We start from the raw sequence: 24,011 nt of genomic DNA on the forward strand, positions 1-24,011 counted from the left end.
AAAAATAAAAATAATGTATGAACATGAAATACAATCCAAAGTGAATGACTGACAACATGTTTCAACACACCAAAAAACACACCAGGGAGCCGTTGTGCATCTGTAGTCAACGTCTTACTCACATGTGGGAACACAGTAGTGTTGTCTTGCATAATCATGCTGCCACTAATTGGTAGTTCGGCCGCAGATGCATTCAGTCGACTGATGAGTTTAAAGAGCTTGCTGCACCTACACGCTGTGGACAACCCACGTACAGAAAGAGCTACGTAATCTTTCTCTGTGTGTGTGTGTGTGTGTGTGTGTGTGTTAATACAGACAGACAGACAGACAGAGGAGCATCTCTTCTCTCTCGCATCAGCATCAGGGGGTTTAATCGCTCTTCTTCTTCTCCATCACCGAGGCGTAGGAGGCGTCTGTCAAACCTGTGGAGCGTCTGTCTGTCTCTCTCTCTCTCTCTCTCTCTCTCTGTCCGTGTGTCTTGTTCGGAAGACACTACACACACCGTCGTTGGTAGTAGTTGTAGTTCGGAAACAATAAACCGGTTTTGCTGCTCTTTGGGGGGAATCTCCGCTGCCATCCCGGAAGACTCACCACATTCTCGCCTTGAAGGAAGTTGAAGCGAACAGGTGCGTGCACACACACAGCTCTTTTATTTCTAGTTTTCTCTCTCCTAGAAAATATAAATTCTCTGTCTTAGAGTATCAGCTACTACATTGTTTAATTTACTATCGCAATGCAATGTCGTTTCACCTTTATTATTTAAATTCATAGGAAATCCATTCATGGTTTCTCAGTTGGGCTGTAACCAATTCCTACAGGTGGGATTTTGAGCAGCCTCAGAGCAGGGCTGCTTGTATCGGCTGCACACATATTTCACACGGTGATATTGTCTTGACAAACCTGTCAGAGAGAAAAGTAGGGCGGTGGCATCGCTTTTGTGTGTGTGTGTGTGTGTGTGTGTCTTGTTACACGTTTTAATACCGTGCGCTTTCAATCCTGGGAGTTGCCTTCTCATTGCGCCTGTTTTGACATCCTCGCAGCTGTGTGTGCGCGTAATTTGGGGGCCAATCAAGCAGCCATGGACACGTTCATGAAGGGTTTCTCTAAAGCCAAGGATGGGGTCGTGGCAGCGGCGGAGAAAACCAAGCAGGGAGTGACTGGAGCAGCTGAGATGACGAAAGATGGGGTTATGTTTGTCGGTAGGTGCTGGGAATTAATTTCATTGATCATCATGTTACATTTAAAAAAATGGGATAGAGAGCTTTAAAACGTTGTTAGTTTATTATTATTATTATTATTATTATTATTAATAATAATAATATCCACTCTGAATATTCAACACATATGTGAGCTTGAGTGCAACTGGGCATCTTGATTATTTGTGGGCTACTATCCTCAATTGTGTTATTCATTTTTTTTTATCATAAAAATATATGATTTTTATCATAAAATCTTTTGACTAAACCAAACTGCATTTCCTTACAGGCACCAAAACAAAGGATGGAGTCACTACAGGTAACAACATATATTAATTCAGGCTTAAATGCATCTGTTCCGTCCTCTTATACAGCCCTTCGGTATAACATCACAGTAATATTTTTAGTGCATCTTTGACATGAAAGTAAAAACAGGTGAGATTCATTTCACTAGATCCTCAGGTGGTCTGTGAGAGATGATGTATGCTGTATCTCTGCAGGTGAGGAAGTGTCATATTTCACTGCCTTACTCAACACAACCTGCCTAACTCCCCATGGGCCAGTTCTGGCCATTTCTCATACATAACAAGCAGAGAAGCCAGGGGACACTGCCTGCTATAGGCCCAGGCATCCAGGGACATGGTTGTCTTGTTGTAAAGTGAGGCTAGTGTGTTGGAAGCTGAATGCACAATGACAGAATGTTTTATTAAAGCCACTTAATGAGGGAGCATATATTTTTTCTCAGTGGGGCCTATATTAGACCTATGATCTGATAATCTGCTCTCAGGAGGTCCACATAGGAAAATATGATGCCCTGTAGCAAAGTGTAGCTCATGGTTTTGATTAATTATGTGAATTTTTTTTTTTTTACTTTCTACTTGACCCCATGGCACTACAAGTTGTGATCAGTTCAACAAAAGACGGATAAAAATGAATATAATTTTGCGTCATGTTTTTTTTCTTCTGCTAATAATCTTACGGCCCCTCAAATTTTACTTGTGAATCCTTGTTGTGGCCCTGATTCCCAGGTTGGGAACCACTAGTGTAGAGAACACCAAAACAAGACATTAAAATACAGTATTGTTTAGCACTGAGTGATCTTCAATTGAACTGATTGACATTTTTAGCCTAAACTCAACAAGGAAGGACATGCTGAATTTAAAACTCATATTTCCAACTGGCTTCTACAAAACCAGTTACACAAAAACTCTACTTGAAAGATTCAAGAAACAGGTCCCATTTCAAAGCAGATACAGTGATATGCAAAATGACACAACAATTGTTCAAACAATAAAGGGCGTGGTGAAACCGTGGGCCTTGAAAGGAAAATGTCCCAGGCTGTCCCAGACTCTACACGTGATGATCCTGTTTTAAATAATTCTGTAGGGCGTTTTTTACCCAGTAGAGTTCAGTAACAGCACAGTTCAACCATATTTGAAAACATGTTTGCAAAAATAGGAAGTTAGCCGGCAAGATATTTTGAAAGAATAAATATCACAATCTTTCTCTTACAAATGAACTCATAAGAATGTAAACATATCCTCTATCAATTCAATACATTTAGGGGTTTTCTGCCAACAGGAACAAGCTGTGGTGAATTAATTGGTTGAGTTACTGTAGTAGTTTTTTTTTTTTTTTTTAGTATTGACATGTGACAATCTTTGCCTTCATGCATCTGTTTGTTTGACTGTAGAACCTAATGGTTGGATTTTGGTAACCTTATTGTTCCTTAAGCACCTTCATCAGGTCAAACTAAGCTACATTCTGTAACCAGTGCAGTATTGTTAAGTGTTAAGTAACAGGTAATAGTGAAAGTAATTTCTCTGACACAATCACTGACAAGTGGAGACAAGGCACTAAAGGGAAGCACCTCTCAAATTACATTTCCTTCCATCCACTGAGATCTGTGTCCTGTTTATGTATTTTTCTACATGCTAATCCTCACAGGTATTGAGGCCCTATAGAGCTATACCCTCCTCAAATACCTTCCTCTTCTTCTGTGGTCCTTACAGTTGCAGGTAAAACTGTGTCTGGAGTGTCTCAGGTGGGTGGAGCTGTGGTTACCGGAGTTACCGCTGTGGCCCAGAAAACTGTGGAGGGTGCAGGCAACATTGTCGCTGCCACTGGATTGGTCAAGAAGGATCCAGCCAAACAAGTAAGAAAGATACTTTTCATGTAAAGTTGAACATAAATCAAAATTTATTTTGTAAAGGAATTAGTATATATCATTGTTGTTTGTTTTGACTTGACACGTACTTATTTGGGCACAATTATAAATGGGCCTATCAAAAGTAAAAAGAAATCTAAGGGTCTTTTCTGCTGATGATAGGGCCCCCTACAGTAGTGTTCTCTGGTGGGTGTGAATTTTCTTTTCCGACCAATTGATTGCGATATATTCCTGGGCAGACACTCAAAATTGTTTATAGTATCACTTAAATTCTAACAGCCATACAGGCAGCTAACTAGGTAACATTAGTGGGCTGAAGTTGTCAGCCATTGCTTGTGTGATGTGAGCACTTCATATGTTGCTTAATGATCCCATATGTTACTTCATGTCGTGATTCTAATGAGTTACAGGTAGGGATTCACCGATATATCGGCTGAACATTGGTATCGGTGGATTTTTGCCATGTTGACTGACATCGGCCTATCAGCAGTCGGTCTTCACCAATATTAATGGCAGATGCTTATCTGTGTGTCAATTGTGCATTGGCTAAATGTTGTGTTGGTTATTTCCATTATTTTTGACCACTAGCACAAATTGCAAGCATATACCGATGTGCTTCATGCATTTCTTTGTTTCCCTGGCACAAAAAGGGTGAATAAATAACAAGAAAAAACATTGGTGTTGGCATCGGCTGTTAGCTAAAATTGTTATTTTAAATAGCAGTATTGGCTGAGAATTTCCCAACTGGTGCATCCCTAGTTACAGCAGTACTGCCTGTGGTAACTTTTGATAGTCTGGTCATTTGTCGTCACCACAACTGTTACCATGAAAAAAAAGTAAAATACACATTTAACAAAACATACAGGTCCTCCAAATGTTGGATGTTGGAAAGGGATAGACATCTTAGTTGACATGAAATAGCAGGGTAAACACAGATGTTACCAATGATACTAATTAAGATTCCGTTCCATTTAGAGTAGCAGAGCCTTTCCAGTGAGCCAACATGCACAATGGAAGCACCCTGACTCAGTTTGACCTGAATGGAACAGAACCTTAATTAGTATCATTTGTAACACCTGTGTTTACCCTACGATTTCACTTAAAATGGCTACTGTGAAAAAGGTTTGTTGTACAAGGACTTGTTAATGTCTTGTATAAACATCCAGAAAAAGGTTTTATCCTATTTTGAAACTTTTTAAAGTATGCACATATAACTGAAATATAACTCAAATATCACTGTACACATCACTGTACACTGTACTGTACACTGGAGCGGCAGTAGTAGGTCAGTGTGTAGGGACTTGGCTTGGGAACCGGAGGGTCGCCGGTTCAAGTCGCACAGACCACAAACAAATATGGAGTGTGGATGGTAGCTGGAGATTGCCAGTTTCACCTCCTGTCACTGCGAGGTTGCCCTTGAGAAGGCAAACCTAACCCCAAACCTGGCTCATGGGCGCTGGCAGCCCCATCACTCCACCATCTCACCCCTTTGCATGTCCACATGTGCATGAACTGTGCATTTCAGCCTGTGTGTGTGTGTGTATATATAAAAAAAGAGTGAAAAATTTCCCCCTAGGGGATCAATAAAGTATATCTTCTTCTTCTTCTTCAAAAAGTGAGAAGAATTCAGATCAGTTTGACTTTAATTTGTCCGACCACACTTGCTGAATGCTTACAGCTCCCCATACACATATACTGATTCTGTTAAACACACCTGTGGAAATGGTAGTTTGCTGCACAGCACATCCCTCCATTTCATGACAGTGGCTGCCAGCTATAACACTTCACTTTGTCAAAATGGCCTCCTGACCTTGAGTCATTTGTCATCACTTCTCGTGTCTGCTGTGTGTCTTTCTTCTCTGAAATGAAAGCTGTTACATATTGTTAGCTTTCCTACATTGTTCATCAGTCAGTCTGGCCATTGCTTGTCCTAGGAGGTAGTTTACCGTAGAAATCTACTGCCGCTACACAAGTCAAATATGAAAAATGGTTTTTCTTTCCCCCCTTTCAGTGGGTTTTTATTCCATTTTTTGCTGTCTGTTCTATTTTACCTTCCCTTTCTCTCTAGCAAGGATTTTGACAGCTGTTCATATAGATTTTTCCAGATACAGTGGTCGTCAGGGCTGTAGCTATCATTTAGACTCTGAGGTCATGTCTTAGGTAGTTTTTCTGTGAATTTGGGGGTTTAGCAACATGGGGGGAGTTACATTCTACAAAATCTAAGACAGCACATTATTTTCACATGTAATATCACATATGGAACATTGTTTCGCATGTAATACATTTACATAAAGCCATCGTTTTTCACATTTGAAACAGTATTTAATATACTACATATACGCAATATGTGGTTTTTAAACACAAGTTCAAGAATTTCACCTGTTCTTTTTGGTAAATGTAACCACTTTGACTTTAACCACTATTAAAAATAAAATAAACTCTTAATAAAGGATTTGGTATTTCTCCACCAGAATTATTCATTTACAGAAAATATAACATTTAACTAAATAAATAAAATATTTTTTAAAAACTGTAACTTTAACATACAGTAATTCCAGTGTTATCTGATAATGACAATTTACTTTAAAGGCACCCTGTGGAGTTTTTTGACACTAGTAGTGCTATTGAGCAATGTTTTCACGAGTGCGTCCCTGTTTTGTTTGCACTCTTGCACAAAAAGGAATACAAATTCACCAAAACGAAGACTGCACGTAAACATGGTTGTGCACATATTTAAACAAATGTATTTAAAAATGTTTTATGAGGAAGGGCATTTAACACATTTGTTAGACCTAGATAATACATACAGTTTATTTTGGTGAGAATAAACAAGTTTTATAAAACAGTTTTGTTTGTTAAGAAAACTCCACATGGCACCTTTAATTACCACGTGCACAAGATTCCCAACCTAAATCTCTTTATTTTAACTTTTGTTTTATACCAGCTCCTATTAGCACAGAAACTCTTTTTTCAAATAGGACCAACTTTACAAGAGGAACAGATGGCCTTAATGTCTGCTTCTGCTTTTTAACACAGAAAAAAAAAACAATGCTATCACTGTTCTTCTTTTGTTGTCAAACTGTGGCAGTTACACTTCCCCGAGGTTGATATCTGGATTAATAAGGTGTTAAAATTGGATATAATTCTGAAGGGAGGACTAAATTTGCCTGTAATTACCCTCCTTTTTCATAACATCACTGTGAGTAGCAGGAAATGATAAGCCAATCAAATATTTCCCTGGGCAACGCAAACACTTCGCTGAGTGTTTGTTGTGATGCTCAATCTCCCGTCCCTTAATTAGCAATGGAACACGGGAATCCATAACAGCAGTTTAGACACCAAGAGATAACAACACACACATATGTGCACACATTCATCTCTGCTTTAATTGGGTGTGATTAGTAAAAAGTACCCCTATAAAAAGATAAAATACCAAGTTATTTTCCTGCCAATGGCAACAACTGACACCTGAACCATTTTCTTTTTTCAACAGCTCTTTTATTAAGGTAATCAGTCCACTGCTTTCATCCCATTCATTTGATTTCATTATCAAAAGATGCTTAGAACATCCTTCCATCTTTGTTAGCAGTGGTGATATTAAGGCACATAGATAGCTATTCACCCTAAGGGTTAAAACACTGATGGAGATCCACCTGGAATGTGATCAGCTTCATTATGAGGACTGAGGAAGCCAAACTGGCAGGCAAAACAGACAAACAGATGGACAAACAGACGCAGAGTGGACTGACTGATGGGGTGATAGTAGACTGACTGACAGAGGAATAAACACAGAGATTAAAAAAGAAAAAAAACATCCTGGTATTCCCAGCGAGAGATTGACATGCAGACAGCAGCAGATTGTCCTCATTTAACTATCATTCCCAGGCGGCACAGCCATTAAACGTCATTAATATTGATTTCATTTAAAAATTGATGCCAGGTTGAGAGAGAGCCCATCAAAGATCGTCTCCTGTGTCTGACACACACACATAGACACACACCAGCAAACAGAGGATGGTGGGATGCTGAGTCTGATTAATCTCCTCATCTGGTTTTTTACCAATTCATCAGCTGCTGGTGACTCATATCAGGAGACACACAAAAGCCAGAACGGTAGAATGAGAGGGAAATTACAATGAGATAGAGGAGCAGGCAAAGTGGTCGTTAGAGTGGTGGGGAGCTGAGGAGGATACATGACAGGACATAGAAAATGGTCTCAACAAACACGTCTTATTGCTCAGATCTTTTCGGCAACATGCAATAAAAGAGGCTGCTGTATATTTCATGTCCCTAAGAAGCAATCTCTGCTTGAAAATTGCTTTGAAACAATACAGATTGTAAGTGAGGTATTACTTTGATTTTGGCTGGAAAGATTAGGGTTTACACAGATGTTTCAGGTTTGGTGTCCTTAAAAATGAACACATTTTTAACTTTTGTCCAAAGTTGAATCTGACCACAGTAAAAAAAAAGTCCAGTCTGTGTTTATTGGCATACGGAAGTTCGAGTATATGTTTGTGTGCGTGTGAGTGTGTGTTTACATGAGCACACACGTCTCTCTGGCTCTGCTGGGCGAACAGATGGAGGCTTGATGGGTGGTGTTAAATGCAACAGCAGGAGGAGAAGGTGCAATAACTGGTTTAAGGTTATGTCAGCCGCTGTTGAGCCTGTCACACACATCGGCACACTGTGACCACTCCCCATTAACGAAGGTCAGTTCAATGGCACGGTGCAATCAAAGCACCATTTCAGAGAGACGTCACTCCCCCAACCCCCACCTTCTTCATTAGCGCTTCATGCCTCGTTTAAAAGACAAAATGCATTGTTTATAACAGCCTTTTGGAACGACACATAGAGGTGTATCGGTAGGACGATGTCATTTGTCAGTGCCTTCTAAAACCGTTACAAATCACACCTGCAAAAAAAAGAATTTTTTAGTCCCTCCAGGAAGTTGTGATATTGGCGATTGCAACAATAAACGCAAATTCAACCAATTCCTTTGAATTCTGCACAGCCTTGCAGTTTTCGTTCAATCACCGCCACTTTTCCGCAAATTTGACCAATTATTGTAGTTTTCCATGAGTTTCACAGATAATAGCAGACCGCCACACAAAACATTTATTATATACAAATAAAAATCACAACTTATTTTGCGAACGGACCTCCAGTGTCATGGTTACAATAATAAAATCATATGGTCAGAGAACGGTCATGTTTGAAGGAAACCAACGTTGACTGTCGGAAGGGAAGGGCTTTGTTGACCCATCCAACCACCCCTATCTACCTCCTCCCTCTGTGGACTTGGTGGCTTTACAACAACCTCACACTATGTCTGATGGATAAGAGGGATAATTCTCACTGCTGCTAGAGGTCTTTGCCACATCATAAACAAAATGTCATTTTGGGGTATTGGCCAAAAAACAATCGATGCTGTTGTTTAGTCTAACCTAAGCAATCACTAGAATTTTTTTATCGAGTTCTATGTTCGAGTTGTGATCTTTAGACAATGCATGGTACCTTTCTTAATTTGATACAATGATCACCCCTTTAAGGTATTGTTGATTGATTTCCTTTTTGTCTTTCTCCAGGCTGATGAAGCCTCAGCAGCACAGAACGTGGCAGAGTCACCGGTTGATACTGACCCTGCTGATGCTACAGAGGTAACACTAGGAACTGGTTGTCATACAGTCAATAATATGAAGGTGCTTTTCAAAGTTAAACGTACTAAAAAGAGTTTTTACCTGGTTATGAAACAGTCTCAGTTCAATACTGATGCCTCTATATGACCAACATAAACTAGACCGTTGGTAAGAAGACTATTTCTACATGGTCATTCTCAATGCCTGCCACCAGTTCAGATTTGATTGGATTCCCCTTGAAATCAATTAACTGAGGAGGAATAAGCACTACTATTTTTCTCCATTGAGGCCACCAGAATCAAGACAAAATGAAAGTTCCCTGTAGGGTCTTTGTAGAAGCAACAGTTGATGGAAAGACTATATAAGATATAATTATTCAAAACCTCAGTGAGAGTGATATTATACAACTGCTGAAATAAAATATTTTAACATGCTGCTTAGAAGCAATTCATGAACTTTAAAACAACTAAATCAGGTGGAATATATAGGTTCTGGAGCAAGGGGAGCATAGGAACAATCATCCTAGAAGGATATTGAAATGTATTTACTTTGAAGGTTTGTGTATTATATAGCATTTGGCAGAAACTTTCATCTAAATTGCACACATCTGGGTTTGGATTCCACTCCAAACATGTTTAAAAATGAAAACAAATCAACAAGTGAAATCTTGCTGATAAATGTGACATCAACCAGAGTAATTAAATAAATCATCTTAATGGGTGTAACATTACCTCAAGTGGTTTATACAGTTCCTGAGAGGTAATATCATTAAGTTGTATGTTCACATTTTATTCAAGGTTAATATGATTACATTGCAATTTACATACAGGACAATAAATTCACCGCCCACCTCTTGTCCCTTTTCTCTCTCAGGAGGACACCGATGAATAAACTGATTGAGAGCCTCACAATCAAAGATCAATGACCGAAAAACATTCCATGTCGCTCTGCCAAGTCCGTTGTGCCTCGTTTTGGTCCCTTTATGGAGTCTGTGCCCGATGTCTCTGTGTATGTGTGTGTGTGTGTGTGTGTGTTTCTGTTTGTTACGTATGTCTATACACCGGTATACGTGCAGATGTTGTAGTGAGAAAGAGAGATTGTGTGAGTGTGCGTATGTAGTCTGTGTCAGTCCTGAAAGGGACCTCAGGTGTGTGTCGTCTGTGACCAGCAGTCATTTACAGTGATTCCCCACCACTGAGAATGCCACCTGGTCACTGTGTGTGTGTGTGTGTGTGTGTGTGTGTCTATCTGTATGTTATCTGTCTAACTGTATGGCTATGTCAATAACTCAAACATGGAAATATACCACAATTTACCACTTCAAGCACCTAAGTGTCTCTATATAAATGGACAATTTACAGTGATCTGTTTGAAATGGAAACATAATGATATTCTCTATTTTTGTCTGTATACTGTCACTGTTTTTTGCGGTGGACTATTAAGTGCTGAGTTATTTGTGCATTCATATTGTAATTTTTTAAGTTATCTCTACTATGACAAATATATATCATATTGAATGGACTTTTGAAAAGCAAGAGCATGTCAAACTACTCAGCTTTACCGCTGTGATATGAATTTATTTGGAGTTTAGTGTTGAATAAAATTATGCATAAAGTGTGTTGTTGCTGAATTGTTGTTGTCATTTATCTGCATGTTAACATGTGGGGTCAATAATGTTGTTAGAGTCCAAAATAAGTACCTGGAAGGAAGAAATGTGAGCTTATTTATCTAAGGATATCGATGGGATGCAGAGATCTAATAATGTTATTAGACACTTTACTAAATAAAGAAAGCTCTTTTCCAGCCAAGTAAGAACAAAAATACTATATATAACTAAAATACATGCAGCAAACATACACTTTCATATATAATTATCTATCGCTCTTCAATCAAAATAACTTACAAGCATGTGCATGAATCTCTAAAGCATAATTGATGGTGGCCCCTAAGAACAAAACACATAAAAAAAGCAAAAGACCAATAAGAGATGAGCAAGAAGAAGATAGCTACAAATAGTAAAACATACAAAAGTGAAAACACAAATATTAAGATCTAAAACAAGAATAATCTGCAAATTATAGAGTACATACAAGGAGAAATGCTTCAGAAACACTATAAACCAGAATTTGTATAAACCAGCAGCCTGGAGCCCTTCCGGTCTATCAAATATTTTTATTATGTGTTTGAGTATCTGTTGCATTTCTCCTAATGTTTGCATTTTGAATGGAAACTGGAGGGTGAGGTGAGGGTGTAGCAATCTGCAACACGACTGAATGCCATTAAATCCCACACACTGGTCCTTTAAGTGTTCAACAGATTATTATTTATTTATCATTTATTTATTTAGAGAAATGTAAATAACATCAAACGTCATAAACAATACTAAATAAAAAGGTTGAATCTTCATTTTCAATACAAAACGTCAATCTACAGTTGACCTCAACACATCCCTCCCATTGAATTTAAGAATCTTTGTTCACAGCCTGTTTTACTTTTGATGATTTGATGATATTATACACTGCAAGTTGTGTAATATAAATAAACTATTGCAAGTGCAAATTAAGACAATGTGACATTGTGATACCCGAACTCAGCTGGATATGAAATTTTCTTATCCCTCTCATTATTGCCTCATGAGAAAGTAGGACAGTGTGTGAAAGCATGCATATGTCAGAAACCATCTGGGGGACAGAAGAGGACACGGCGCTCATGCACTAATAACAGGTTGCTGTTTTAAGGATTTAGCAATATTAGAATTCAGGATTAGACGTTGCTGTTGTATTTGGTACACTTTCAGCAGAGGAAAATATGTCTTCTGGTTTGAAGGCAGAGATAATCCTGCCTGTAACACCGGTATGTTATTACAATAAAGCATGCTGGCCTTGACTATGTGCTGTACCCAGCTGTCCAGCAGCAGGCTATATACATTGTGTTTTAATAAAGAAGGAGATAGACGTGCACTTACAAAAGTCCGTCCTTGCGACTAACTCCTCCAGCATCTTTCCTCTGAGAGACGGTTCTGCTCCATTAACAAGACCACCAAATGCATCAACTGTTTTCCCCCTTTTTCAGTTGCCCATCAACTGTACTGTAGTGTGTTTTTATTTTTACTTTTTGTACTACAAGTGCAGCTCTTTTGTGTAAATGCACACTAAAAGAAATAAACTCCCCTTCCCAGGGTTAAAAATCATTTGTTTAAAGCCACATTTCTTGATGTAAACATGGCTCCAATCAGTTTACATTAAGATCAGCTCTCCCAAGAAAACAGTGGGTCACTTAATTCACCACTTTTCACTTTGGTTTCTTAGTCATGAATCCTACAGCGAGGCCTTGGGCTCTTTGACTCCTTGTTTTTATTGGTCATCACAGCTCCATGCAGAGACAGGTACTGTGACAACAACACGATATTTATGTTTTGCATTTTTGCTTAGAATCATGTGAAAAATATTGATGCAAGTTAAGTCCCAGCTCAACCACAGCTTCAGTGTCAGGACACTAAAGCTGTGATATAACATGTTAAACTTGTAACCAGCTATAAATTTCCTGTATTAAACTGAATTTCAATGAAATATTTCAAGTGTTTTTGGTTGTTTGTGTCACAGAGTTGAAATTCATGTTTCTAATATAATGCATACCAAAGCAATCCTTGTGTTAACCAGTGAATTGACCAATTCCTCATGGTATTTAGAGTTGACATGTGGCAGGATTACAGTAGGGCACCGAGGTTAGGGACACATAACGTCAACTGATGGTTCTAACCAGCTTTGACACAATGTTTTGTAGTTTGTAAGGTACTTTGTGGTGGTGGAAGAGCAACAAGGCAACTTTCTACCTCAGTGTAAGTATAATATCTGAAAAAAGAGACCTAGAAGCTAGCTAAAGAAGTTATCAAGAGGGACTAAGGCTGGACAATAATGTATTGAATTATTTGATTCAAATTGTATTTTAGTCTATATTAGGAAAATCTAATCTCTAAATTTCTTCTCAGTAGCATCTGAAAAAATGTGCCCATCCTCACCTCAGTGTCTCAAATCCTCACAAGGTTAGGCCCTGCGGCCTCGGCAAGCTCATATTCAAGGAGATAAAAGACCTCATTCACACCCTGACCAATGAAAAAGAAGCAGCTGATAGCTTGAAGAGGAGGCTAAAATTTGGAGACTCAACCTGGAATAAGAGCTCACTCCACGGTAGAGAAGGAAGGCAAAAGCGGCTCTAAAAGGGTTTTAATTCTTAGAATAATATTAGGTGTAATCAAGAAGTGTTTAAGATGATGTTTTAGGTCACGGCCTAAGGACTTGCTACACCAGTCTTTTTTTTTTTCTTTTTTTTTTTTAAATTCGACTGCGTCTGTAGAGAAAGCAGATATGATCCGGAGAGAATCCTATCAAGATGTTGATGACGTCACTCTGCATAAGGCCGAGCTGGGAAAATGTGCTCAGCACCAACTAAAACCATCTGACAGACCTGCAGAATCCCATTGATGTCTGAGAGCTTGCAATGGAGCAGCTTGAGGACATAAAAAGGACCCACATGGACAAGGTGAGCACATGCAAGACCACCAGAACCTGTTGCACATCAAGCTGAGGCTGGGTGCAGAGACTGCCACCTACAGGAAACTGCAGGAGGGGGAGTAGAAGACATGTGGAACCATCAAAAGGGGTTGGAATATATGTGATGATTTAAAAGAAAGATGCTGAAGTTGGTGCAAAAGGTACAATATTAGCAGCCAAATCTCAATCTCACCTCCTTCTAAGACATAACATAAATTAGATAGTAGCACTCAAGCCATCTTGTTCTATTGCGGGTGTCTAAATGTCACTCCAGGCTGTAGAAACCTTTAAATCCAATGCAGGGCTATTTTAGTGCTGAATGAACCTTTGGGACCAGTGTTGCACAATAAGATATCAACAGAATTTATTGCTGTGTTTCTGTTTGCCTGTGTAGCAATAGCCACAGGGAACTGTCAGAGCAAATCAAACTTTAACCAGCTCTTCCTGTCGGACCAGTCAAACATTGTTATGATTACCACTTAAAACTCAGACACTTTTTAGTGACACATTTAAGGATCCGTCTGGTGACATTCTATATTTTCCATATTGTCAACAAATCCCACAACCAAAGCAATGAAATGATCTTTTTAACAAGTACTGCCTGTGCAGCCAAAGCCTGATGTGGCTTCCTCACTAACACAGAAAACCAAACCCAACACTGAAGCATGGTTGACTATTTCCTTCCATTATCAGGAATTAATGGACGACGTGGAGGCCAGAACCGTCCTTCAGAGGCAACATGACTGATGAAGCTTTGTGCATGTGCACACACTCTGTGTTTGTTCCCACTATATAAAAGTCATGGGGTTTGCATTATCAACTTGCCCTCTACCATAGCATTTGACTTTATTCTTTACATTTTTATCATGATGGTAATAACCCTTATGTCATGGAGCTTGACTTGAAAAACACATGCAGAAAATAAGAGAACAGAAAAATGCTGTCATTTATTTTTTTCTGTATTTAAGCCCACATTATAGTGATGTATTCTGGTGGGGGCGGAAAAAATTAAGGGAGAAATTAAACCAAATATTCACTGCTGTGTTGACTGACATCAACAACAGTAATCCAATCGTACATCAAACGCCTACATGAGAATATCTGACAACTTGCGTGTGCCATCTCTGACAGCTATTTCTCAAACAGTATAAAAATGTGTGTTGCAACAAGTTGAATTTATCCTCATGATTAAAAAATAATCCGTACAGTTCGCAGTTCCACAAATTTCAACCTTGTTCAATCTGGCAAGGTCATGTCCATTTGACAGGTAACAAGTGATGGAGAGAACTGATGAAGATGAGATTCTGTATTTCACTTCCTCTTCCTCCTCTTCAGGGCCTTCCACTCTCCCTCCTGAGTGGCCAAACTGCCAAAGAGTTCCCTCACTTTCCTCTTCCTCTCTGCATCTCTGAAACACAGAACAAGAAAAAAATGTAAAAGCTTTTACTCACAGAAGCATTTCACCGAAACATTCTGGTTTGCCACCGGGTGTTATCCACACCTGTTCATGACCTCGTTGAGCTTCTCTCTGGCCAGGAAGCGCGAGTCCTTCCTGATCTCCCTCAGAGCGCCCTTGAACTCTTTCTTGTACTTGTGCTTCAATCGCTCCTTCTCTCTCTCCTCTCTGGTGCTGCCACGCTTCTTTCCATAGTCCAACCTGACAGATATTGAATGAGCAATTCAGATATTAAAAACGGATACACTTACAGCTCATATGAATTCTTTATCTCAGCTTCTGCGTGGCAAGATTCATTTCAATGTTGTTAAAAACTGACTTTCACTTACACTTCAACTATCTTGGGCGTGAGCAGCTTCAGGGGAATTGGCTTCTTCTTCTCCAAAACTAGCCGACTGTGAGACACAGGTACGCTGCTGATGGTCTCCAGGATCTCCCTGTGAAGCTCCTGCAACAAAACAACAAACATTGTAATTAACAGATACACTGACAGATTAGGAATAAAAAAATAAAAAAAGGAAAGTGTGAGACTTCAATGTATAAATCCCTCTTTGGCACCAACCTGTAAAAGCTCTGGTAATGCTTGGGCTGAAAGATGTTTGGAAAGCAGTGTTCTGATTGGCTGGAAGATGAATGTGAAGGACATGAGGTCTTTGTAGAGCAGGCAGCACCGCTTCACAAGGTCCAGGCAAGTAGACAGACACATCAACCTGCCGAGAGAAACATAAACGGAGATGAAACTCTCAGTTTTATAGTTTGTCCTTTGTCTCATTGTCTCAAAAACACTATGGCATACAGTAGGTGCAAATGGTTAAGACTTAAGTGAAAGCTCCTTGTACTGTATCTGTAGCAACAACTATTCCTCACTCTTACTCAACGAGTTCAACATGATGTGTGCAAATACATGCATTCATCTTTACACATTTAGACACACTTTCATGCAGTGCACACTCGCTCTGTCCCTCCCTAACAAAAGGCTGTATCACCCTGGCAGTAATTACCACTAGACTCTTGACACACAGCTGCTGGTGTCCATGTGTCATTGTGAGGCCTGAAGGAATGCAGAAATTAGAATATGACTGGGCACCCAGGTGTGAGGAGCAGGAGTCAGTGCAGCGCTGCTGTTCAGAACAATGTGGAGGAGACTGGACTGGATCAAACCTCCAGGAAAGGCATTTTAAAGATTACTTACTGAGTATTTAGGCCTGCAGTAAGCCTCACTGAGTTATTATGAATGCAAATACTATACAACAGCTGCGGCTTTCAAATGAATACATTGCATACCTTGGTGTATGCTTCTGGCTAAAGATTACAGACAAAAAAATGCTTATTGCTTCTTTATTTCTAATCTTTAACCCATATTGGATACAAAAACGATTAAAATGGGGATATTATAAGAGTATTCTTCGAGACATCTAGGTTAACTTATTCAATCAATCAAATTCAAATTAATTTCTCTCCGACATAACCATGTTTGAGTCAGAGTCTTTTATGGCATGTTGTAAGTATTAATTTTAGTTGAGTACAAATAAAAATGTATATTCTCACTAACTGTGCACAATCATGATCCACCGAAGCCTGTTTGCAAGCTTTGCTGTGTGCCCACACACCAGCTGCTGTGTGAAACCACGCTGGCGACTCATCAGATTCACACGAGTGGATGTATCAGCTCTGAGCCGTACAGTCTGGTAAACAGGTAAACACAGTTTGATCATCTTAGGTTTTTATATCCGTGCAGTGGTGGCCATTAATGCAGACCCTAATCACACATTAATTCTTTATCAGCCCTGTGGGGCATTTTTATAAAGTGTTGTAAAGTAATTGGTTGAAATAGAGATCTCAATGAGTGCTTTGTGTGCTTTCATTCCATCTTCAGTTTTTTTTTTTTCATAAGAGCAAATGAGCTTGTCTTTTCTTTCACGTCTATAAAGGTAATTAATCAGCCTCACTTCATCTCTTCCTGTCTTTTTGGTGGTCGTATTCTGGTCCAAACTGAACACAACAATCTGTGTGAAGACAAAAGGCTTTCTCACACTTTATCTCCCTTCCAACTGGGCCTATAATTGTTTTCAAGAAAAGTGTTCACTGCTGTTATTGCATTGTATTGTTACAGACTCAATTATGGATGGCCAATTAAGGCATTGTGAGATACGTTGTTTCTGAATGTTTCTGGGGGTCAGCTGTCTAAACACAATATGTCTGAGGACACCAGTGGACGGTTTCTGCTTAAATTTTAAACAGGTAAACAAGCGGCAGTAATTTAGGAAAGAAATTACAGCAATGCTCTTTCTTGCAGTCTTGGATAAGTTCAAAACTCAAAACTTTACTCCCATGCCCAAATTACATTGAAAGACATATTAGTTTCCTTTAATAATTTCTCCTATCGTTACAGGCTGTGAGGACTACAAACCAATTCCTTTCCCTCCTGGTGTATCCTCACCCCCTCCTACCTATGGTGATCTCTGTCGAGGTCATTTTTGAGGTCCAGGTGTTGGGTGGCCGACAACGGAAGGCTCTTCTTGCTCCAGCTCTTGCAGGACTCGGAGTCTGACAACACCAACAGGTCACTGCACTTCCCCGACGGCCTAAAGGGCGGCACCACAGCATAACCTGCAACACAAAGTCGAAGTTTGTCTGGTTGGTTTCGACTTGCGAATGCTGGCACCAAAAAAATGCGTGATAGACTTGTTGTAATGTGCTGTGAAAGATGAGTGTGCAGCTGACCTAAAGAGGTCTTGTCCTTCACGGCCAGATGTAGCGTTCCAGCCAGGAAGTTGATGAGCTCGGGCAGGAAACGCTTTGAAAAAGAGACGTACTCCACCGCCAGACAGCACAGCACTAAACCTGACGTCACGTCCTGTAATGATTTCACTGGACACTAAGGATGTAATAATGAAAAACACACACAATTATGGTTAGAACAGCCAAAATAACTCCAACAACACAGAACATAACAAACAAGAGTGAGTGTGTGTACCTTGGTGAGAGCCTGGCTGATGTAAAGCAGCGCTGGAGTGGTAACAGGGTGTCTGAAGTCAGAGGTAGGAAACAGCAGGGCCGTCACCTTCAGGTAGATAAGCTTAAGACACAAAAACATACGGTAACTGTATTTGTCACATACAGAAGACACATACAATACACACATCATTTGCACTGGGGGTGGACGTGGGGTTGAGTTGAGAAACATTTAAAGCCTTAAAAAATTCAACATGTTTACGTTAATTTCCAGCAAATAATCCATACCATGTCTAGTGTTGGGAACGCAACGTGCCCTTTGACCTCAAGCTCCTCCTCCATGCTATGACCAGCGTCTCCCAGGATGCCCTGCATGGCCTTGCAGGCTGCTTCCGGGTAAATCTGACACATACTGTACAACTCTCTACCGAGAGAAAAAGAAATAGAATAGAGAAGGAATTAACAAAAACTCTTAACTGTGAAGGAATAAATATTTGAATCAGGAAGAACACTTGAGAGAGAAAGACACTTTTTGAACTCACGGTATGAGCTTATCTATGGTGGTGAGTTCAGGTGGACTCCTGGTGGCCAGTTCTCCAATGTACTCCAAGAGAAAGCCGAACAGTTTCTGAGACCAACAGAGATTGTAAGTTCATACAGCACTGAACGCAACCCAAGTACCCCACCAATTTACACAAACATAGACTCCATGTTGTACCTGCAGTTTGAGCTTATTGCCTACAGCCAGACTAGGATGGTTGCATTTCTGAGTCCTGGCCACGATGAGGCGCTGGTTGTCCGGGGTGTGGCCATGAAGCAAATCTTTCAGGTCGCTGTAGCTTTCAGGAGCTATGACAGGAAGAAACACAGAATATAAGTAAAAGTGATTAAAAGTATTAAAAAAGTAAAAGCATCTTCTTTAAAAAAAAAAAGATGTGTTTCTGTGTGTAGTTACCAGTAAAGGTGTATGGGAGCTCTGCTTTAGCGGCGTCCTGCTGGGCCTTCAGCTCCTCTTTGCTCAGAATCTTTTTTGGTTTGGCACTGGCCTCTTCATCCTCCTGTTTTCTCTCCTCATCCTCGCTTTCTTGCTCTGACTCCAGGTCCGAGTGGCCATCTTCTTCTTCACTGCTGCCCTCCTGCTCCTCATCCTCTTCGTCATCTTCTTCTTCTTCTCCATCGCCCTCCTCTGCCTCCGATTCCTCCTCCTCCTCCTCCTCCTCACCACCACTCTCTCCCTCTTCTTCATCTTCATCCTCATCCTCATCCTCAGACTTCTCTCCAATGTTCCATTTTCCATCCTGGACACACAAAGTAATTGAGAATTAAACACATTCTGTATGAACATATAAATCTACCAAAAAGTAAAGGTCATTCCAGAAATGATAGTGTTACCTGATAAGCCAGGGTCTTCTGGTCTTCCTTATCCAGGACGAAACCATCATTGAGGTCATCAGCAGACATGTGGACCAGACTCTGTGCAGTGTCCCCGACTTCATCTCCCATCATCCTCCTCAGACGATCAGCCTGGAGAAAGCACAGAGCATTAAAACATGTTAAAACTAAAATGTTATATGGTAATGACACTGTTCAACATCCCTGCACTGTGAACACACCTCTAATTTCTGCAGCTTCTCCCTCGCCTCCCGGGCGAGCTCCTCCGGGGTTTTCATCTTCTCCGAGGGCTGAGCCTTCATCTCGAAGACGAGCTCTCTGACCATCATGTCGTACTCTTCCAGCTGGAATGCACAGAGGAATGTGAGGCTCTGCCACTGATGAACGAAAGCACGCATGTTGCTGACTGATTGGTGCGACCCTACCTTGGGCTTCTCCTCTGGTTTGTCGTCAGATTCAGCTTTGGGCGTCTTTTTCACCATCAGAGACTGGATGCTCTTCCACTCTTGATCCAGTTTCTCAGTCAGCTCCTGTGCCTCCTCTTTCTGCACCTGACGCTCCCGCTGAACAAGTAAACACACAAGTTAATCATTTGTACCACAAGCCAGCACTCAGTGATATGCTACTGAAGGCATAAAAGTTACTCCAATAGGAGGAGGTGTTCATAGTAATGAAGGAACATGTTATCCAGTGCTGAAGTGTCGCTCATTGGTGTGTTTTTAAAATTTTTATGGCAACAGTGGAACTCTATGGCACAGAAGCTACTTCAGGATTGTGTTGGCTCACCTTCTCCTGCTTGGACTTCTGGATGAGCTCTTCAATGAGCTCCTGTCTGGACTTGGCCCTCTGGCTTCCTTCTTCCTCCTGCTGATCCCCTGATGTTCTCTTTCTGAGGAGGCCTCCTCCTCCGAAGTGGGAGGCGGTCAGCTCAGCTATATAAGAAGGAGAAGAAGTGTCACTATTACATACCAGCTCCGTCCTCTATAAAACAGCTGGGAATGACAGAACCCCCAAATTTACAAAGTTTGGAAATTCAGATTTCCATAAATATACAGGTCTTTTTTAGTCCATGGTAACATGAACTGAAGGAGTACACCCAAAATAACAGCTTATATTGAATATTTATCAGATCATTCATAAACATCCGAAGCTCAAAAATTGACAATAAAGGAAGAAAGAAAAAAATGACATGAAGTGGAAACCAGCTCAAGGTACTACTTCAATTTATATTAGATTTACTTTCTGTTCATTTGGTGTTTGGACACAAGCAGTACTCACCTGACAAAAGCCCTTTCTCTTCCGATTCATCATCGCTATTCACAATGTCATTGTATTTCTCCATTTCAGCCAGCGACTGGCCATAATGAGTCAGCTCCTCCTCCTCGTTCAGGTTGTACACATCCTTCTTTTCATGGACACGCTGAGAGACAAAGCAAAGTTTGGCTGAGAGTTATAGAACAAAGTATGGAACTTAGTGATGCTGCACGCTTTTATTTTGATGTCCTTACAGGTAATATTACATCACTGACCTGTCTCTCCATCGCGAACCTCTGCAGGATTTTGTCTTCTGGTGCCATCTTGGTGTCATACTCTCCAAAGCGTTTGTCAATTAATTTGTTGGACTTGTTCTTCTGTTTGTATTCCTTAAGGAGGGTTTCTTTTCTCTACAGATCAAAAATAAAGAAACAATAAATAATTGCATACAACTCTATCCAAAAACAGGCACAACGTTCCGACACGCTACGAATCACTGATTCTTTAGAGTTACAAATTTGTTTCCTTTGAGTTAAAACACCAGTGTGTAGTAGCAAGCTGCAACCAACTGAATACTTTTCAACTGCGTATGAGAGACAACAGTGGCCACCAGGTGCCAGTGCCTGGTTCGTCCATTTTATACATGTGTAAATACATACAAAACCACAAGTTGGAAGTAAAATTGAATCAAGCGTGCAGAGGATGAAGTAAGACTTTCATCATCACTTTAACTTGTGCTAAGTTCTGTTTCAGACTTCTCTCTGTCCTTACAAAGCTCTCAGTCTCTCCTGCAGAAAATCCCTCTCCCAGCATGATACTGTGAGCACCAGGCTTCACAGCACAGACAGTGTTACATGGATGATGAGCTGTGAGCCATGGCTGTCAGATACAGTGCTGCAGTAGAAGAGTTTCATCCTCCTTTCATTTCATCAGGTGGCAAAATCTTCACGTTTTAATCAGACTCTGCCTTCTTTTCTTTATTCCGCACCTTGCTGGGTGATTTTCACGAAACATCCTAAGCCTAAAGATATCTCTTTAATGGGCCACGTGTCAGTGTCAGTGTTTTTGGTATTACAGTAATTAAAAACATTTGAGCGATAAGATCAGCCAGCTGCCGTCTGTAATGCACTCTGCCACTTCGTTACACACGGATAATGAACTTTCAAAAATAGAACTTGGCGGCAGCTGAGTTAATAAGGATGTTGTCATAAGCAGTTTGCAGCGCTGATGAACTCAGAGCATCTCACCTGTCAGAGTTATTCATCAAACCATAAATGTGCGCCTCAGACTTTATTTTGTTCGACAGTTCATTAAGTGTACATTAAAGGACCATCAACTGCAATATATATATATGTAATTAAAGTTCATTTAAAAAGTTAAAAAGATGAAGATAGTTAGGACTTTTTTTACAGCAGCAACCTGCAGATGGTGTTTTATGTCAGAAACAATCCATTAAACACATCAATATTTTACTTTGCTTCACGTATAAAATATTTTACAGTAACTATAAATCGTGTTAATGAAATCTAGCTATTTATCTAATTTAATGTGTAATAACTAGTTATTTATTTCATGTTCTCTCTCTAAGATGTTCTCTTACCTTATTAATGGCTTTGGATCGAGACACACCGGGCAGACCCACATCATGCTTGGTCTTTCTCCCCAGAACATCAAACTTCTTCCTGTTGATTTTCACCTCAAACGGGTTGTTTTTGATCTCGGTGGAGGTCTTGGTTTTGCGGACCTTGTCAGCGAGGTTCCTCTTCTTAGGCACCTTCCCCATCTGTAACATAATGGACTGATGAGCTCACATCACTGACATTACAGACCCTCTTCATCAGGCTAAACTCATCTTCATCGCAACACATGAATTGAACGCGCATTGAAAACATGTTCTCCTCTATTCTGGTGATTGGCTGGGTCGTCAAAAGCTGTTCGCTTTTAGGACATTTTTAGGTCAATGCTTAAATGTATATGTGTGAAATATCAGATGAAACAAAAGCGACGACTGTGTGACCAAAACTGGAGCTACTTTAAAACTAAATATCTTCACTATGAGCCGTCAACAGCATGTAAACAAGCTCCCATCATGACGCAGAGGCACAGTTTACCTTTCAGCCGCGTTCAGGAGCACAGTTATTGAATCCAGGCGGAAGAAAACATGGGACACTAACGCTCTGCCAACTCTGAATTTAATAAATATTACTTTAATCTTTTGCTATCCACGTTGTTTCCATTCCCAGCGTGCACAGTTTGAGGTCAGAGTTCAAAACAGAGAAGCATACAGGAGCTGCTTCCGGTGTGCGTTTCCCTGCAGCGCCCCTAGCGTCGACAATGAGCGGTTCAGCTTTCAGTATAAGGGCACGGATGACAGAAACCTGGGTCTGATTAGTTTACATCACAACAATCGCCAGCACATATACATGAGAACATTATTATACATTTTGGATAATGTATGTAACAAAATATAATATATATATTAAAAATCTAGAGTACTTACTTACTGCTTTCACTGACAAGTTGCAAACAATACCTGTATTCTTATATTGGTTTGTTGGATGTGTGACACACAATTCTGCTTGTTTCCAAAACCCTTTCATCTATGACTAGTTTTAGACTAGTTTTCAGTTTTGGAAAGTACAAATACTCAAGTACTGTACTTAAGTACAGTTTTTTTTATTCCACTACATTTATCTAACAACTGTAGTCACCAGTTTAATTAGCACCACTGTTACCAGCTGCAACATTAAAGTGATGCTAATGTTCAAATACATCCTAATGATAATCCAATAATATGAAATAGACTATTTTGCATAATAAGTACTTCTACTTTTGTTACTTTAAGTTAATTGAAAATCAACTATACTTTAAAAACATGTCAGATAAATAACAGAACATCAAATGTTTGGATTTTATTGTATTGTAATGTATTTGATGTTCAAACATATCTTAATCTTTATAGATTATTTGTACTCTCTTTATTTTTCTTCATCTGTGATCTGCTTGCATTCTAGTATGTGTTGTGCCAGTATTGTACTAGCACTTATGGTATACATTTACCCATTGTGTGCAAAATGTAAAAGTCATTACTGTATGTACAATCTTCGCTGGTAATGCTGATGAATTCTATTTAAATGACTACGACCACACAATACTGACTTTCATGGTAGTGTTTTTTTATTCATGGTTGTAGAAGAGGCAGAACCATGAGAAAAGAAAGGTGGAAGTATTAAGTCTGTAGATGGTATAATGATGAGACACATTTAGATTGGAAGTAGATCAGACGGAGAATACAAATCAGCATAGTTGTAAGAATAAAAACGACAACCTATGGTTGACTCAAATTAAAACAATGACTACAAGGACTCTAGTATTGTTATGGGCACGCTAAAGCTAAAATAAAAT

General features: G+C 39.9%; 2 protein-coding genes across 2 annotated transcripts; one reads left to right on the forward strand and one right to left on the reverse strand.

Annotated features, from left to right (window-relative positions):
* The first annotated feature begins 340 nt into the window (after nt 1–340).
* LOC118332674 (alpha-synuclein-like) lies at nt 341–10,618 on the forward strand. Its single transcript, XM_035668069.1, has 6 exons — nt 341–626; nt 1,041–1,199; nt 1,486–1,515; nt 3,209–3,351; nt 8,949–9,020; nt 9,873–10,618. Exons 2-6 carry the CDS (start codon nt 1,079–1,081, stop codon nt 9,888–9,890), a joined length of 384 nt encoding a protein of 127 aa, XP_035523962.1. The 5' UTR covers nt 341–626; nt 1,041–1,078; the 3' UTR covers nt 9,891–10,618.
* A 4,087-nt stretch (nt 10,619–14,705) lies between these two features.
* nop14 (NOP14 nucleolar protein homolog (yeast)) lies at nt 14,706–22,900 on the reverse strand. The gene is made up of 19 exons (XM_035668329.1): nt 22,718–22,900; nt 22,207–22,389; nt 20,882–21,016; nt 20,631–20,772; nt 20,139–20,284; nt 19,778–19,915; nt 19,574–19,696; nt 19,353–19,484; nt 18,916–19,258; nt 18,679–18,809; nt 18,503–18,588; nt 18,249–18,384; nt 17,983–18,084; nt 17,730–17,883; nt 17,456–17,615; nt 15,568–15,715; nt 15,335–15,453; nt 15,051–15,206; nt 14,706–14,957 (listed from the first exon to the last, which is right to left on the reverse strand). The coding sequence occupies exons 2-19, from the start codon at nt 22,387–22,389 to the stop codon at nt 14,861–14,863; spliced, it is 2,631 nt and encodes an 876-aa protein (XP_035524222.1). The 5' UTR covers nt 22,718–22,900; the 3' UTR covers nt 14,706–14,860.
* Between the last annotated feature and the right edge of the window lie 1,111 nt (nt 22,901–24,011).

This window comes from Morone saxatilis, unplaced genomic scaffold, assembly GCF_004916995.1.
Source record: "Morone saxatilis isolate NCDOM2014 unplaced genomic scaffold, NCSU_SB_2.0 Contig21, whole genome shotgun sequence".
NCBI classification, from domain to species: Eukaryota; Metazoa; Chordata; class Actinopteri; family Moronidae; genus Morone; species Morone saxatilis.